Source organism: Pleuronectes platessa, chromosome 7, assembly GCF_947347685.1.
Source record: "Pleuronectes platessa chromosome 7, fPlePla1.1, whole genome shotgun sequence".
NCBI classification, from domain to species: domain Eukaryota; kingdom Metazoa; phylum Chordata; class Actinopteri; order Pleuronectiformes; family Pleuronectidae; genus Pleuronectes; species Pleuronectes platessa.
The window spans coordinates 27,219,711-27,234,980 of NC_070632.1; the positions used below are offsets into that span (position 1 = coordinate 27,219,711).

The window sequence follows — 15,270 nt, forward strand, 5'->3', positions numbered from 1 at the left end:
AGCACACCTGCAAAAGGTCATATCTCTCCCAAAACAGCAAACTCATCAGTCAAAACTAAATCCTTTTCTCATACAAATAGTCAGTGCCCCCAAAATGAAAAGTCCCTTTGGCATTGTTTAAACACTACAGGTCAAAATGTTTAGATGTTTGGTCAGTATGGCAGGGGACCATAGAAATATCCCTCATGTGCACATTTCAATCTTGGCTCAGTCCTTGAATGGTCACTGAATGGTTACAGTAGATGTTTTCTTTCCAGAATATTATGTGTATCAAACAGAAAAAAGATTTATTCAAGGTTTCACATAAAATATGTTTATTGAACTCATACTGCCATGGAAATTGTTACAGTAATTGCCATACATCGTGCTTACAGTAACAGAAAATGTGTACAGCACAATATACTGTCAAACAATAAGCACATCAAAACTAAAATTTGGCATAGTGAGATATGACCTTTTGAAGGTGATCTAAGTAGTTGTGCTGAACCATATGGGCTATTTTGCCAAGTGCACTTAGAGCTCTGAGAATGTCATTTCTGTTTCGTGAAATGAGCCAAAGCAATTGAGAGAAACTGTAAACTTACTGTGTGATTGGTGATCAGATGGGTGAAACTCAACCTTCATTACTAAAGTTCTAGTTGCACCTGAAAATTAAGCCAATGATCCAAGATATCCTTATTACAGTATATACCATGATGTTTTTCTTGGTATTATGTGCCTGTATGATTTTGACAGTAGAGTGAACTATTGTGCAGGTGATGATGTAAACAATGAAATTATGCCAACATGTTCTGCAGAGAACAACCACTTGACTGAGAAGCGACAGTCAGTTTTCACCAGCAATATATATTCATTGGTAATTGGGCTAACTGAAGGCAATTGTACCTAACCGTTTGCAAAGGTGTGGTAAATCATTTGAAATTTGTGCAAGCTGTTGGAAATTGTACTTGTCATTGCAAGGATGTGCTAATACAATTGCAATTTGATTAAAGGAATGAGATATTCCAATCTGTTGTGAACAAGTGCCCAGTGGTTTGGAGGTTTGCACGTGTTGTTTTGAGAATGTCATTTCTGTTTCGTGAAATGAGCCAAAGCAATGGAGAAAAACTGTAATATTTTCATTTGTCCTATCATAAGTTTTGCATACTAATCCATTTGTCAGTTCAGAACTCAGACACTCTCCTCCTGCTCTGCACTTCCTCGTTCCACAGATCCCTTCACCGCAGAATTTTTGAATTACATGCATTTTGTTGTATATTTAACTTGTTTGACTATATTTTTAATTTCTCCTCTTTGCACTCAGTGGCCACTTATAGGTACAGTTATATGTTCATTGAATTTACACGTATCTGACAATATCAATAAAAACTGAGTATTATAAAATCTTTGTAAAATTTAACACAGGCCTGTTGAATTGAATTTCCCTGGTGTACCTAATAAAGTGGCCACTTCTCTGTGCTCTTCAGCTTAACTTTGAAATAATCTCAGTCATATAACAAGTTCTATTTGTATAACACAGGGCAGTGTCTCAGAGCTCCCACTGTCACCATGGTTGCCGATGCCCAAATCAGTATCCAAATACAGTGTTTCAGTATTATTATGATTGTTAGTATTATTATATGCAGTGCCACAAAGGGCCACATCTACTTTGTTATTATTAGGACAGTGTGATAGCATCAGAGAGAGAAGGTAGGTAGGTAGGTAGATAGATGGATAGATAGATAATCTTTCCTGAATGCTGAGCGTCTGTAGAGATCAGATAGTGGAGTTTGAGGTGAACTGATGTTTTTGCTGGCCTGATGGTTATACGTGAAGGTTTAGTTTTTTGTTTGACAGCGAGGGAGTCATACCAGGATTGTAATATCGAAGCTGAGGATGGTAAGTGAGCAGTAAGATGCCCTTGCTGACATAGTCCTCAGTTTCCTCAGCAGGTAGAGGCACTGTCGTGCTTTTTGTACCCATGTGTGTTGTTTAAAGGACAGGCAGGTGTCTAGCTCTGTACCCAGGTATTTAAAAGACTGGACCTGCTCTACCAGCTAACCCTGGAAATGATTGGAAGAGAGGTGATGTGGTTTTGTTCTCTGCCCCACAGCACAACTCCTTCTTTTTTGTAATGTTGAGCTTGAACAAAATTAGTAATTTCATACTCAGGAAAATGTATATCACCACTGCATGTATAAGAGGACTATAAGACTGACTCCTGTTTGATCAGGGTCTAATACTTCTACATTAACAACAAACCAGCACAAACAAAGGGAAACTGCCACGAATTTCAGAAAAAAAAGTGTTGTGTATGTCCGCCAAAAGAGTCACAATTATCTATTTGTCCAGTTTTAAGTCACACTATCATGATTCAGCCTTTAAATCATGTTTGTTTTTATCTCCAAATTTTTTACCAGATTAAAGATTTTAGTCATCAGACGTCTGGATCGGAAAAATCGGAGAAACAAGCTGAACAAAGATAGTAGCAGCTCAGGTAACTGCCCCTCAGAGTCGTCCACCAAACAGAGAAAAACTGATGTTTAACATGAAACTGCTTTATTTTGTGTTTCAATATTTAATCAGCGGGTCTATTAGAGAGGAGGATGCCCAGTAAAAAAACACCTGAATGATGGAGACTGAGGAAATCCTGACCTGAAGAAACTGACTGCAATTGTGATGACTCCCATGATCCCACACAACTTCACACATAACCAAAGTCTCAAAAATCTACTCTATGATGTCTTATCTTGTTCCCTCTTTAGGATAAGAACAGGCAGTGGTGCTTATAGCTGCCAACGTTAGTTTGTCTTTCTGTCGATCATTGTTTCTCCAGCCTGAAGCCTTTCAAGAACTATAGTCTGCATTGTCATGAAATCATCTACAGCAGGGGTCTTCAACGTTTTTCAGGCCAAGGTCCCCCAAACTGATGGTGAGATGCATAAAATGCGTAAATTGCATAAAATAGTGTTTATATTATTCTGGGCCTAGTGCCATGTATAAACATAGCTACCCTGTTATTGTGCATTCAATACTACCCTTGTGGGTAGTAGAATGCTAACATTAGAAAGGTGGCTCAGACACCTCGCAAATCCTCTCAGACTTATTTATCAGTTACAGTAATGTTTTTTTTTACATTGTACAGTGTCTATTTCTCGGTAAATTAAAAAAAATCTAAGCAAAAAAAATTCAAACAAACAACTTTTAGGTACAAATACGACCATCTACGGAGTTTGGTCCGCCATCTTTTATTTTTGAGCTTCGCACTCTTTAGAAGTGAGCATAAACGCGATCTGATTGGCTAGTGCCTGTGCTGTCGTATTTGCATGAAAGGGGCTGTGAACCGGTTCCCAGCTTGAGAGAGCTCCTGTGTGTAGCTGAATGTGTGCATTGCTGACTGAAAGATAACGTCTTCTGCCTCAATTTATCCGTTAGCTACAATATGTAGCATATATACAATTCTGGTTCTGAAGAAGTGAATTTTGTGGAAAAATTTAGTTTGAAAAAAAATAAAAGAAATGTGCAAAATTGTCTTATCAACCAAACATTTCGGGACCCCCCTGCAGTACCCCCACGGACCCCCTAGGGGTCGCGGACCCCCAGTTGAAGACCACTGATTTACAGGCATTCATGGTTCCCAGAGGATGAAGCCTGATGATGTGATCCTCTGTCTTTTCTTGTAGAACCTTCAGCATCTCAAAGTTTTCATGATGCACAGGTTTGGAGAGTTATTTACATACTGCCAATGCCATATTAACCAGCAGTAACTTGTAGAGAAACACTGGGAAACAAGTACATTTGAATTTGCTGCTAACACGCCCACTATTTAGAAGGATGACATGGGCACAGTCCTTTGAATTAGGTGAAGGAGGATTGGCAGGTATCCAGAGCTCCTGACAATCTGACAAACATATCACACAAAACCTCACGGTGACGCTACAGGTAAAGGTTAGGGAATCAGCAAATTCATCACACCTCATCCTCTGGAGACCATGAATGTCACTGGTGGATCCAAAGACTCCACCATCCATGAGGTCAATTGATCTTTTTATTTATCAGGCCATTCATAATATTCCCTTCTGTTTCAGGATGGACAAGAAACCTTAATGGGACTTTTTCTGTTTCAGAAACTTAAATCACCTTTTATTTTTGTTTAAATAAACAAACTGCTTTTGACACTGAAGGCCTGTGCACATTATTATAATTTTCTTTAACCTTAATTTATACTCAATGAATCATTGAGGGAGGCCTTCACACACAATGATGTCGAGTGATTGGATACAATAAAATTCAGATATAGATAATGAATAAACACAGTATAAAATTAAGATGCATAAAAATACAGAACATGAAAGCAATTCAAGGAAAAGCTCACAAAATAAGAAGATAAAGCTAAATAGCCATCAACCATTAATTTAAACTCCCCAAGGGGAACTAACATATCTATTTTAGGACACTTTGAAATGAGTTCCAGGCGTAGGCACAAAGAAACTAAAAGCAGTCCCAAACAAATACGATGTACAAATATACAAATGCGTAGTATGGAAATAATAAAACATTGTTTGGGTACATGATTCCTAGAAAAGCCACACTTTCACAATTCTTAAATGACTCTGGGACAATTCCACAAAACATTTCTATAGCACGTCTGTGGTGCTTGGTCATGGCCTTAATTAGATACTCAGTGGTGATTGTCAGGAAGAAAGCTTCAAGGTCCTTTTTGGGGACGTTTAAAACAAGCAATTGTAATGTTTTATTTGTTTTTCTCAAATCCACCATCTTCAAAGGATTTGTGTGTAGAAGCGCTCATAGGAGTTATAGTGTGTGTTCGTACTCTGCCATTATCATGCCTTACATACATATGACTCTGAGTTCGTAAGATTTAAGTGCAGACTTGTAGCTGCTGCGGGGATCTTTTAGGATCTATTCAAATCAAGCAGTTTCTTTTCTGGGGGGATGGGGGTTAGGGGCAAGCGATCCGGGCGGGGCCAACCGGTGCCCTGTCATTTAGGAGCCACACAGTTATATCCTGCAAGACAGCATGTTTTAAGGCTTCAAAAAGGTGGGAGTTTAAAGTTGCAGTAATTGGAGCAGAAGTCACATTCCTGAATTTGAAGTAGTCATCACAATCTAGCTGCTTTGTTGTGCAGATGATGATTAAAAGACGCCACTGCCAGCTGACTCTCCTTATAATTAACCAGTATATTTTTGGGGTAATGCTCATAGCTTAAAATTAGTGAAAGTGTGTTTCAGATGTGGGAGGCGCACTCCTCCTCCTCCTCCTCCTCCTCCTCCTCCTCCTCCAGCCTCCACAATACCTGACATAGAGGAGGTGGAGGAGGGTGTTTGTCAGTGAGGGAAATTTGGCAAGTGCCCTCAAAAAGAAACAGAGCAAGAGAGAGGAGATGATTTAGGTTTGGAGCAGCGGTGGAGGAGCTGAAGACACAAAGCCGATCTCCTGCTTGTCCTGTTCCGTGCTGCTGAGGGTTCATCAGGATGAAGGCCGCTGGGCTCGTTATGTTGCTTCTGAGTCTTCATCACGTGTGCTCCTCCTCTGCTCAGGTTAGTACAGGTGACATGAGATAATTTGTTGGTGTCTCTACTGAGGCTGGATAATCATGTCCTCAGTGTGCAGACGTTTCTAACAGCAGTGGCTGCTCCTCGTTACGTTATTTGTATATGTTTGTTGTTTTTGTGGAATACTGGACACTTTCTGCTAATCACACCTCTAATAATCCTTTTAATTATACCACGCTTTATGTATCATGTTCTGTTGAAGGTTTAGTTGTGTCCACAAGATGCTTGTAACATGTGATGGGGTCCAGGTAAACTTTTTTCTTCTTGTAATGGGTCAAAAGCCCAGAAGCATGGGAACGACATGACTGAGCAACTCTGAATATTAATGTTTACCACACCAGTGCTGTTTGCTGGAAGTGTAGTTTTTATTCATTAAATTCTTAACATGAATGTGTCCAAATATTTTTACATTTAATTTAATAAAGTCAATTAAAACAATTTATCATATGGCAAGAGGGATAATAAACAGAGTTTCGTTTTTGGGGACTTGATCATCCAATCGATTTTGAATGGGTAATACTGTTGTTACTGACATGGTGTAATACTGTTATTGTCTCGTCTTCACAAGAAAACTATTTTAGAGTAGACTGGACTTTTAAATCAAGAGAAAATACATACTCTATAAAATTGAGTTCAAATGTTTAAAAGCAAATGTCTTTTTAATTGCAACCTTTTTTAAGAGTCTTAAGGTCTATAAGGATGTAAATCTCTTATTAGTAAAGATTTTGACTCTATAGACTGAAAAATGAAATGACACATCACATGAGTCTGTATTGTAGTAGCTGATATATGCTGTATATGTTATATATGTCATTTATGTCTGATATACAAATTATCAAAGGGACAAAACAGTTGAATCCAATGATTTTCTGAAAATGAAACTTGATAAAGATTAAATCAGTCCGAGCTGGTTTAAAAATGATAAATAATAATAAGGAAATGATTGACAAAATACTAAAATATGCTTTAGACAGAAAAGGAACAGGGGGAACAAGGAGACATAAAGTGTTTGGTGCTGCACACCGTTAATAATTGAGGATACACAAATGTAAGTATTTCGCTGACAGACTCCTGGGAGGTAGTAGGGTGTGAAATTAATTTCGTTTTTTAAGTTGGAAGAAGTTTCAGATTTTTGAATGCAAACGTGAAAACAGATCATTCTTAAATGAACCTGGAATTAGTTTGAACAGAAGTGAATGTGAGTGAGAGTTCCTGCTCTGTTTTGATGTCCTGTGTGTGTCTGTGTGTTGACTGTTGATTGTGATTGCTCCAATTAGGTTCATGCTTCTGCTTGTTTCAATGTCCTTTAATAAACGTTTATTTGACCTTTATCAGTCTGCTTTTTATTTGTTTCAAAAAAACTTTTTAATGTCCTGAACTCACTGAACTCAAGTTCACCCTCATTATATCCATCACTGTGTCAACCCACACACCACACGTTCATTATGTGGCTGCCGCCTCATGTTGTGTTGCGCTGTCTTGTTGGCGGTGTTGTGTTGTGTTAATGGCAGTAGTGTGTTGTGTTGTGCTGATGGCAGTAGTGTGTTGTGTTTGTTGATGGCAGTAGTGGGATGTATTGTGTTGATGGCAGTAGTGTGTTGTGTCGTGTTGATGGCAGTAGTGTGATGTATTGTGTTCATCACAGTAGTGTGTTGTGTCGTGTTGATGGCAGTAGTGTGTGTGTCGTGTTGATGGAAGAAGTGTGTTGTGTTGTGTTGATGGAAGTAGTGTGTTGTGTTGATGTCAATCGTGTGTTGTGTCATGTTGATGGCAGTAGTGTGTTGTGTCGTGTTGATGGAAGTAGTGTGTTGTGTCGTGTTAATGGCAGTGGTGTGTTGTGTCGTGTTGATGGCAGTAGTGTATTGTGTTGTGTTGTTGGCCGCAGTGGGTGTGTTGCGTTATGTCGTGTTGATAGCAGCAGTGTGTGTGTTGCATTGCTTTAATGATAGCAGTGTGTAGTGGTGTGTTGCATTGCATTATGTTGTGTTGATGGCAGCAGTGTGTTGTGTTCAGAGGTGTCAAGTAACGAAGTACAAATACTTTGTTACCTTACTTAAGTAGACATTTTTGGTATCTATACTTTACTGGAGTATTTATTTTTCAGACGACTTTTTACTTCTAATCCTTACATTTTCACGCAAATATCTGTACTTTCTACTCCTTACATTTTAAAAAATAGCCTCGTTACTCTTATTTCATTTTGGCTTGTTTTCATTCGGGTTTGTCATTGTTCAAAAACACACACACAAAAAAAACATTTTTTTTGTGAGACATTGAGCTGGGTGCCCGCCGCATGCGCGGGATGACGGCCAGGCCGAGGCCGCCACACAACTGTACTGGAGGGTTCCGAAAAGGAGGAGAGCAAAGCCAGGGCTGCGGCGTGCGGCACCGTCCTCGCAGCATCCGTCATCCTCCCGCCTCGGCTGACAAGTCCGTCGGCCATCGGAGCAGCCCGGCAAAGGCGCACGGAGGTGGGTGGAAAAGCGGAGAAGGAGGCACCGCACGGTCGTGGACAGTGCTGAGACGAAGTGGAGGAGACAGAAAAAGGTGCACTGGGGTGCACCGCGAGACCCTAAGCACCTGTGGGGGGGTTTTGGGTGCCATGCAGTCGAATCCGGCTGTATGGGAGAGCGGGGTAATGTGGGACATTTTTTACATTTGCTCCCCTCTAGGCGAGCTGAAATCATATATCAGAAAAATTTAACATTTCCCATTAATTCAGGATGTTTTCTAGCAATGGAAATGATCAGAATGTCTTCAGGACAAAGGGCAGTGAAAATATGATTGTTTTAAAAAAGTGGTCTTGTGTCTCACTTTACCCTGGCTACGGGGTAAAGTGAGACACTTACTTTTTCCATTTTAAAACTACCATAACAACACATGTTGTAATAGTTAAAATCCTGACAGCTAGATTGACAACCACACATTCAAAAACTAATATCGGACTAGTAACAGAATCATGGGGATTGGTCAATTAAGCAAATTTATGATTATTATGATTCATGTGATCTCTTGCTAACCCTAGCTTACCGGCACATTGTTTCTCTGTCCAATTGGCAGGGACAGGGATATTGTTTTTCTCTGCGTATTCAAATCCCAGTTCACGGCACTTAACTGGAGCAAAGCCATGGAACTGGTCAGCTAGTTGTTTCAAGTGTTTGGAAGCTCCTCCTCCATCTAATCTGTGAATATTCTCTTTGCCTCAGCTACTGCACCCCAGGCTACTGATTTTACTTTCCCCTTCTCTTTTTTCTTTATGAATCTTTTGAGGGTTGTCTTATCAATATTTCTATCCCTTCCAGCTTTTCTTAAGGACTTCTTTCCTTGCATGACCTCAGCGGCTACACTCTCCATCTCTGCGAGGGGTGTTTGGCCCCAGGTTGTCTTCCTGGTGTATAGTTTCTTGTCATGATGGCTTTTCTACAATGTTTATGACATTAAAAATAAAACATATATAATTTAATATAACACTAGAATATGTTTAAAACTAAACTTAACTTGTGCTTCATGGTGGGGTAAAGTGAGACACTGTCTCACAACATTTATCCCACTTTACCCCGAAGCCACCGTTTTAGAAAAAACATCTCTTAGCAATTCAGGCTAATCTTCAGCTAGCATCAATCACATGGTTTTATATGTTGGAAGTTCACCAACATGTATGATATAAGTTTTTCTACCTGAATCTATTTGTTTTGACACAACAGTTGATTAAGTTCAAAGCAAGAAAATTTACTTTTACATGCAAAAAACACATTTTTGTGAAAAAACATACTTTCCACAGCACCAGCATTAACTTCTCCTTCATGGCAAGGGGGGAATGGGAGGGGCTTGAAAACATAATGTTCACATGACCACAAATGTGTTCCGTTACTTAGATACAGGGGGTGTCTCACATTACCCGATGTCCCACATTACCCCGCTCTCCCCTACCGGTAATGATCCTTCCGCAGGTTCACCTACAGAAACCTTGTTACGACTTTTACTTCCTCTAGATAGTCAAGTTTGATCTTCTTCTCGGCGCTCCGCCAGGGCCGTTACCGACTCCGGCGGGGCCGATCAGAGGACCTCACTAAACCATTCAATCGGTAGTAGCGACGGGCGGTGTGTACAAAGGGCAGGACCTCAGCAGCCTGTGAAAGACTGTTGAGTGTTGCAGGGCTCATCTTCAGTTCAGGTAGAGCATGCATAGGCTCAAATAACTTTGAGAACCTGCTGCTTTTGCGGCTGAACAAAGCCTATCTGTAGTGTTGTTGTACATACAGGTTTAGCACAAAGGTCTCAAGGTCTCTTTCAATAAAGGTTATTGATAAGATTACATTGAAGTTTGACTTTTTGCACTATTACATTACTTATTGGCAACTAGTTATTATGTCTTCCGCTCCATGAAACGCATGTAAATGCTCAGTAGTACACATATGGTACTTTAATGTATTTACATACAAAAATTCCCCTTACATTACTTTTACTTTTATACTTTAAGTAGTTTTGAAACCAGTACTTTTATACTTTTACTTAAGTAAAAAGCTTGAGTTGATACTTCAACTTCTACAGAAGTATTTTTAAAACCTAGTATCTATACTTCTACTTGAGTAATGAATGGGAATACTTTTGACACCTCTGGTTGTGTTGTGTAGTGTGAGGTCAGCGGCGGGCTCAGGGCCAGTTTTCACCCGGGTGTTAGTGTGCGTTTGAAAACCTCACCTCTATGTTTGGAGCTCACACCTGAAACTGGAGACAGACTGGTGTCATCGTCTTTTTCCTCTGCTGGAGTAGTGGAGAAATACATGTCGACAGTGTGAGTCCCTTTAATAACACGATGTAGCTACACACTTGTGTTGTTGTAGTTCAGACTTTTTTCTTTATTGCATGTTCGTTTGATGATTACTTATCTTTTAAAGCTGTTATATTGATGGTGGATCAAACAACCAATTTCAGCTGTTGGTGTTATGATTCACAGTTCTCTCAACCTAATAGAACCAGTTGATGCATCATCAGAGAATCAGTCATCTTGTCTTCATCCCACAGGAGTGTGCGTCCACTCACAACCTGCTGACCTCGCTGCAACAGGTGGAGAAGATGCTGGCAGTCCATGAGGCGTCGTACCAGCAGGGCCTCCGCTCCCTCAGGAAAAAGATTAGCGCCCTGCACAACAGCACCATCGCCATCTTTAAGACCACCAGGAATGGTGAGAAATACGGTGACACTCTGTGACTAGGTTTGTCTTGGGGATTACCTGGTAGGGGGAGGTGCAGATAATAACTTCATCTCAGGCCATTTCAGTGACCCATGAGGAGGAGGAAGTTGATGTCGCATTGGTCTTTATATATATACATGATATAAATGGTCTTTCCATTTACAGTCTCATTCATACAGGGCATCTGTGTACAGCACTTTCTCTATCATACATCACTCACACACTGCCAGGGGTTATTTAGGGTCAATATCTCACCCAAGGACACCTCAGCACACAGAATTGGGGAAACTGGGATCAAGACCTTATCCTGGCTCTCTGACGTTTCTATGTTTTATATCCCCCTCATGATGAGGGTTGAGGGCAGAGGCTGAGACAATCTGTGATTTGTGAATATTAGCGAAACAAATAAAATTGTATTTATTGATTGATTGACCTCCGGATTAGTGGACGACCCACTTTATTTCTGCACCAAACTGACAATAATCAGGATGTAAATCAAAATGTCTCTATCTGGTCCAGTATCCTGCCCAAAACCAGAGCCCCCCTCTCACGGCCGCAGACTGGGCAGGGTGTTTGGCGTTGGACACGAGGTTCACTTTATGTGCAAACCCGGCTATGAGCTGATCGGCCCGAGGACCCGGGTTTGTCTGGAGTCTCTGAAGTGGAGCGGCCAACAGCCAAAGTGCAGAAGTGAGTCAAGCGATCAGCTAAATGAACAACTCCCTCTGGTTTCATGGGTGCAGTTTAGCTATTTTTTATAATTTGATTCTCTAAAGTCATCTTTCTCTTTTTCTTCTTAGGTTTCAACAGCACCGCTAACTCCCTGGCCTCTTTCTCTCCTGCTGCTCCCTCCTCCTCCTCCTCCTCCTCCTCCTCATCTACCTCGTCATCCTCGTCATCCCTCCCTGTCTCTGCTGCTCTGTCAGGGTCCTCGTCCACCTCTTCTTCCCACTCAGCAATTCTAGCCTCTATTCTCTCCTCCTCATCACCCACATCTTCCTCTCCCTCCTCTTCTATCCGACCGTCTCACTGTACCCACTTCCTGGGCTCCACCCGCTGCACCTGTGATGTGGGTTTCACCATATCAGGCCGCGACAACAACATCTGCACAGGTGATAAATACTCTTCATATAAATAACCAATTTGTTCTTAACTACCACCAACGGCCCTGTGTCCCATGTTCCAGACATCGACGAGTGTCGTCTGTTTCCTCTCGGTCAGCCCGGCCGGCTCTGCGTCCATCAGTGTGTGAACACTCCTGGCAGCTTCCACTGCTTCTGTCCAGCAGGATATGACCTCGCCGCTGATGGCCGTAGCTGCAGAGGTCAGTGTTCACCGGTGATCTTATCAGTTATTAGTTAGTTGTGGTTGTAATCTCTGCTCTTCTTTGTCCAGACATCGACGAGTGTGAAAACCACATTCACAACTGCACAGGGAACCAGTTATGTGTGAACACATACGGGGGGTTCCAATGCGTGACGGTGGAGTGTCCTCACATGAAAAATGCCACGTACATCAAGACGTCACCAATGTAAGATCATGTCATTCTGACGCACACTTTCTGGGATCAAATCATCTTTACTTCACCTGAGCTCTTCATTTCTCTCTGGCCTTTACCAACACCCACAGAGGTGACAGGAAGGTCTGTTCCAATAATGATGCACTACGTACTGTATCACAGAACAAGTGAAAGCTCAAAAAAACCTTTGGGTTTTGTTAATTTCTTAAACCAATCATTGTGTATCATCCTGTCATTTGCCGGAGGCGCTTTATATGAGACACAAATTTCAGAGTGGAGGCAGAAAAAGGACCAACACCAGTGTCGAACTGAACTGAACAAAAACACCTGATTTCTGCAGTGGAATCTATACGTTACGTCCTGCTTCAGCCTGCTGCACCACCCCTCACCTGAACGTTCTGTACATACCTGTGTTGTTGTGAACGCGTCTTAATGAAGAACCTCCTGTTGTCTTCATCATATGTGAAAGGCAAACTCCAGAGAGAGTCTGAATCCAATTCTGTGGACATTCTCCAGAGTTGAAAATGGCTAATGTTGCCCCAAAGTCCTGGATGGAAACTTCCTGTATTTTGAACTGTCTACAACTATGGTAAATAAGCGATACTGGTTTTATCCAGTAAAAAGGCTGAAATATAGCTTTCAGTAACCAGGACTCCAAGAACACAGATCTCGTCCACTATCACATTTTTGGCTCAGTTTCCGTAGAGCTCCTACTCTGATGATTGATGTTATATTTGGCAGTCAGCCTCACTCTTGTATATAATAAATACACCTAACATTACAATTCTCATTCAGCCATCTACACACACATTCTTACAGTGCCTGTATGCTGCACTTCCGTGGCAATATGGGGTTCAGTGTCGGTGCAACATTAAGCATTTCAGATTTACAAACAAGACATCTCATCGAAACGGATTCACAAGACATCTAAACAAAGAAATTAATTTCAGTTCAATTCAGTTTTATTTGAGTAGTGCCAAATCACAACGTAAAGTCTCTCAAGGTGCTTTACATAGTAAGGTCAACCCTAAAATATTATAGATAACCCAGTATGCTCCTGTGGTGGGTTTCACAGCACTCCTTAAATATCATGAACGTCTGCGGTCATACGAAGCATGCTGATCTGATGCCATGTATGAGTGTGTGTTAAATGGATGAATGGCAATAAACTGTAATGTAAAGCGCTTTGAGTGGTCATCAAGACTAGAAAAACTCTGTATAAACACAGACCATTTACCTTCAGTAAACTGTCTAATGTCAAGTCACTGTTAATTACACAGAAACAAGAATTTAAGCTTTCGCTAAGTCGACAAGAGTCGTCCCCTGACCCTGGAGACAGTGGTCGACAACATGTAAGCCTCTGACAGCCCAAATACCTTAAAATAAACTGTAACAATGAAACTGCAAACAAAGCAACTAGAGAAGAATGCAAACAGGCAGAGGAGAGATAGAAATCCATAAACCTGTCATCTCAAAGACACAGATCTAATTTATGACAGGGGCAGAGATGGAGAGAAATTCAAAAAACAATACTTTCACATCGTTGTCGGCCACCTCCTTTCTACACCCATCATTTAGCTTCCCTCCTCGAGCAGTAACCGAGAGGCAAGTCAGACTGAAGTTTGGTGCTCTGCAGACGCCCTGCTGCGCCTTCAGGCTCCAGTCAGGTGATCAAATGATTGGTCGAGAGGCGTAAAGCATTTTTATGGTCGTGGATGGTAACTAAATATAGTCGTCTGAGTTTTGATTTATTCCGGCAGCTGAATTACTATGGTATATTTCGGTCATGAATGTAATTCTCATATTTGCGAAGCTAAAACCAGTAAATGTTTGGCATGCTAGTATTATTATTATGTGTATTAATTTTATTGTGTATTAATTTTCTGAGTGTAATTGTCGCTGCTCCAGCTACACTACCATTGTCACTGACAGATATTTTTATGTCAATAAAGCTTTGATTGTTTTATTCCTCTGTTAACAACCTTTCTTAATGTTTCACGGTCTCCAGGCGCTGTGAGAGGAACCCATGCATGCTGGGAGACAAGGCTTGCACTCAGGCGCCAAACTCAATCTCTTTCCATTTCCTCTCTGTGGGGTCCAACATATCCGCCCCTCGGGTCCTCTTCCGGGTTTCGGCGGCACGCGTGCTGGGCGACACTCTGCGTTTCGGCCTGGCAGGCGGCCGTGGACGGGGCCACTTCAGCGTGCAGCGCTCAGGCCGACAGACAGGCACCCTCCTCCTGGTGACGCCAATAAAGGGTCCTGCCACTTTGGAGGCTGAGGTGGAGATGAGCGAGCTGGAGCGCAACGCCCTGCTGGGCCGCTACCTCACAAAGGTCACGCTGTTTGTTTCTCCGTACGAGTTCTAAGTGGAACATAGATGGGTGGGGGTGTCAAACCACTGAGTGTTTTCGTCCCCTTTGCAGGTGATTTACTGTATCTGTTGAACTCTTCAGACCAGATTGTTTTCTTTCTCTTTCTTTTTGATTGATATTTTTGGCCTTTATTGAAATGTTGAGCGAGAGCAGTGAAAGGGCCTATGGTGATCCAAGTGAGACTGACAGGGCGAGAGCCAGTCCCCACAGTGCAACAGCAGTTTACACTAAAGGTGCATCAGTGTCTCTGTTTGATCAGATGATGCGATTACAACTAAAGACGTCCAGGCAGCAAACTCACACAGACAGATTTGTTTGGTTGGAAAACAGAAAGAGGGACATTGTTGGCAGAGCTAAAATTATCAGTTGTTTAATCTTACATATTAAATTATCAATATAGAATTTATATTTTAATCTTTAGCCAAAATTTGGAGGAATTCACTGGTGAGTAATGTGAGGATTTCCAGATTTCTCTTACATGACCTCAATAAAACCAGTTCGTAAATTGTTCCACTGGTCGAGGATGGGATCGACAGAAGAGTTCTTACATGTTCATGTAATCTTGGCACTATGGTACGGAAACATGTTATAGAATATATTTCCTTAACTACAACTTCAGTATCTTA

The 15,270-nt window shown here is 41.3% G+C and overlaps 1 protein-coding gene across 1 annotated transcript; it reads left to right on the forward strand.

The window, feature by feature from the left end:
* The first annotated feature begins 5,475 nt into the window (after positions 1-5,475).
* On the forward strand, positions 5,476-14,638 carry LOC128444991 (fibulin-7-like). Its single transcript, XM_053427726.1, has 7 exons — positions 5,476-5,541; positions 10,582-10,741; positions 11,270-11,476; positions 11,521-11,862; positions 11,937-12,074; positions 12,146-12,281; positions 14,278-14,638. Exons 1-7 carry the CDS (start codon positions 5,476-5,478, stop codon positions 14,636-14,638), a joined length of 1,410 nt encoding a protein of 469 aa, XP_053283701.1.
* The last annotated feature ends 632 nt before the right edge of the window (positions 14,639-15,270 follow it).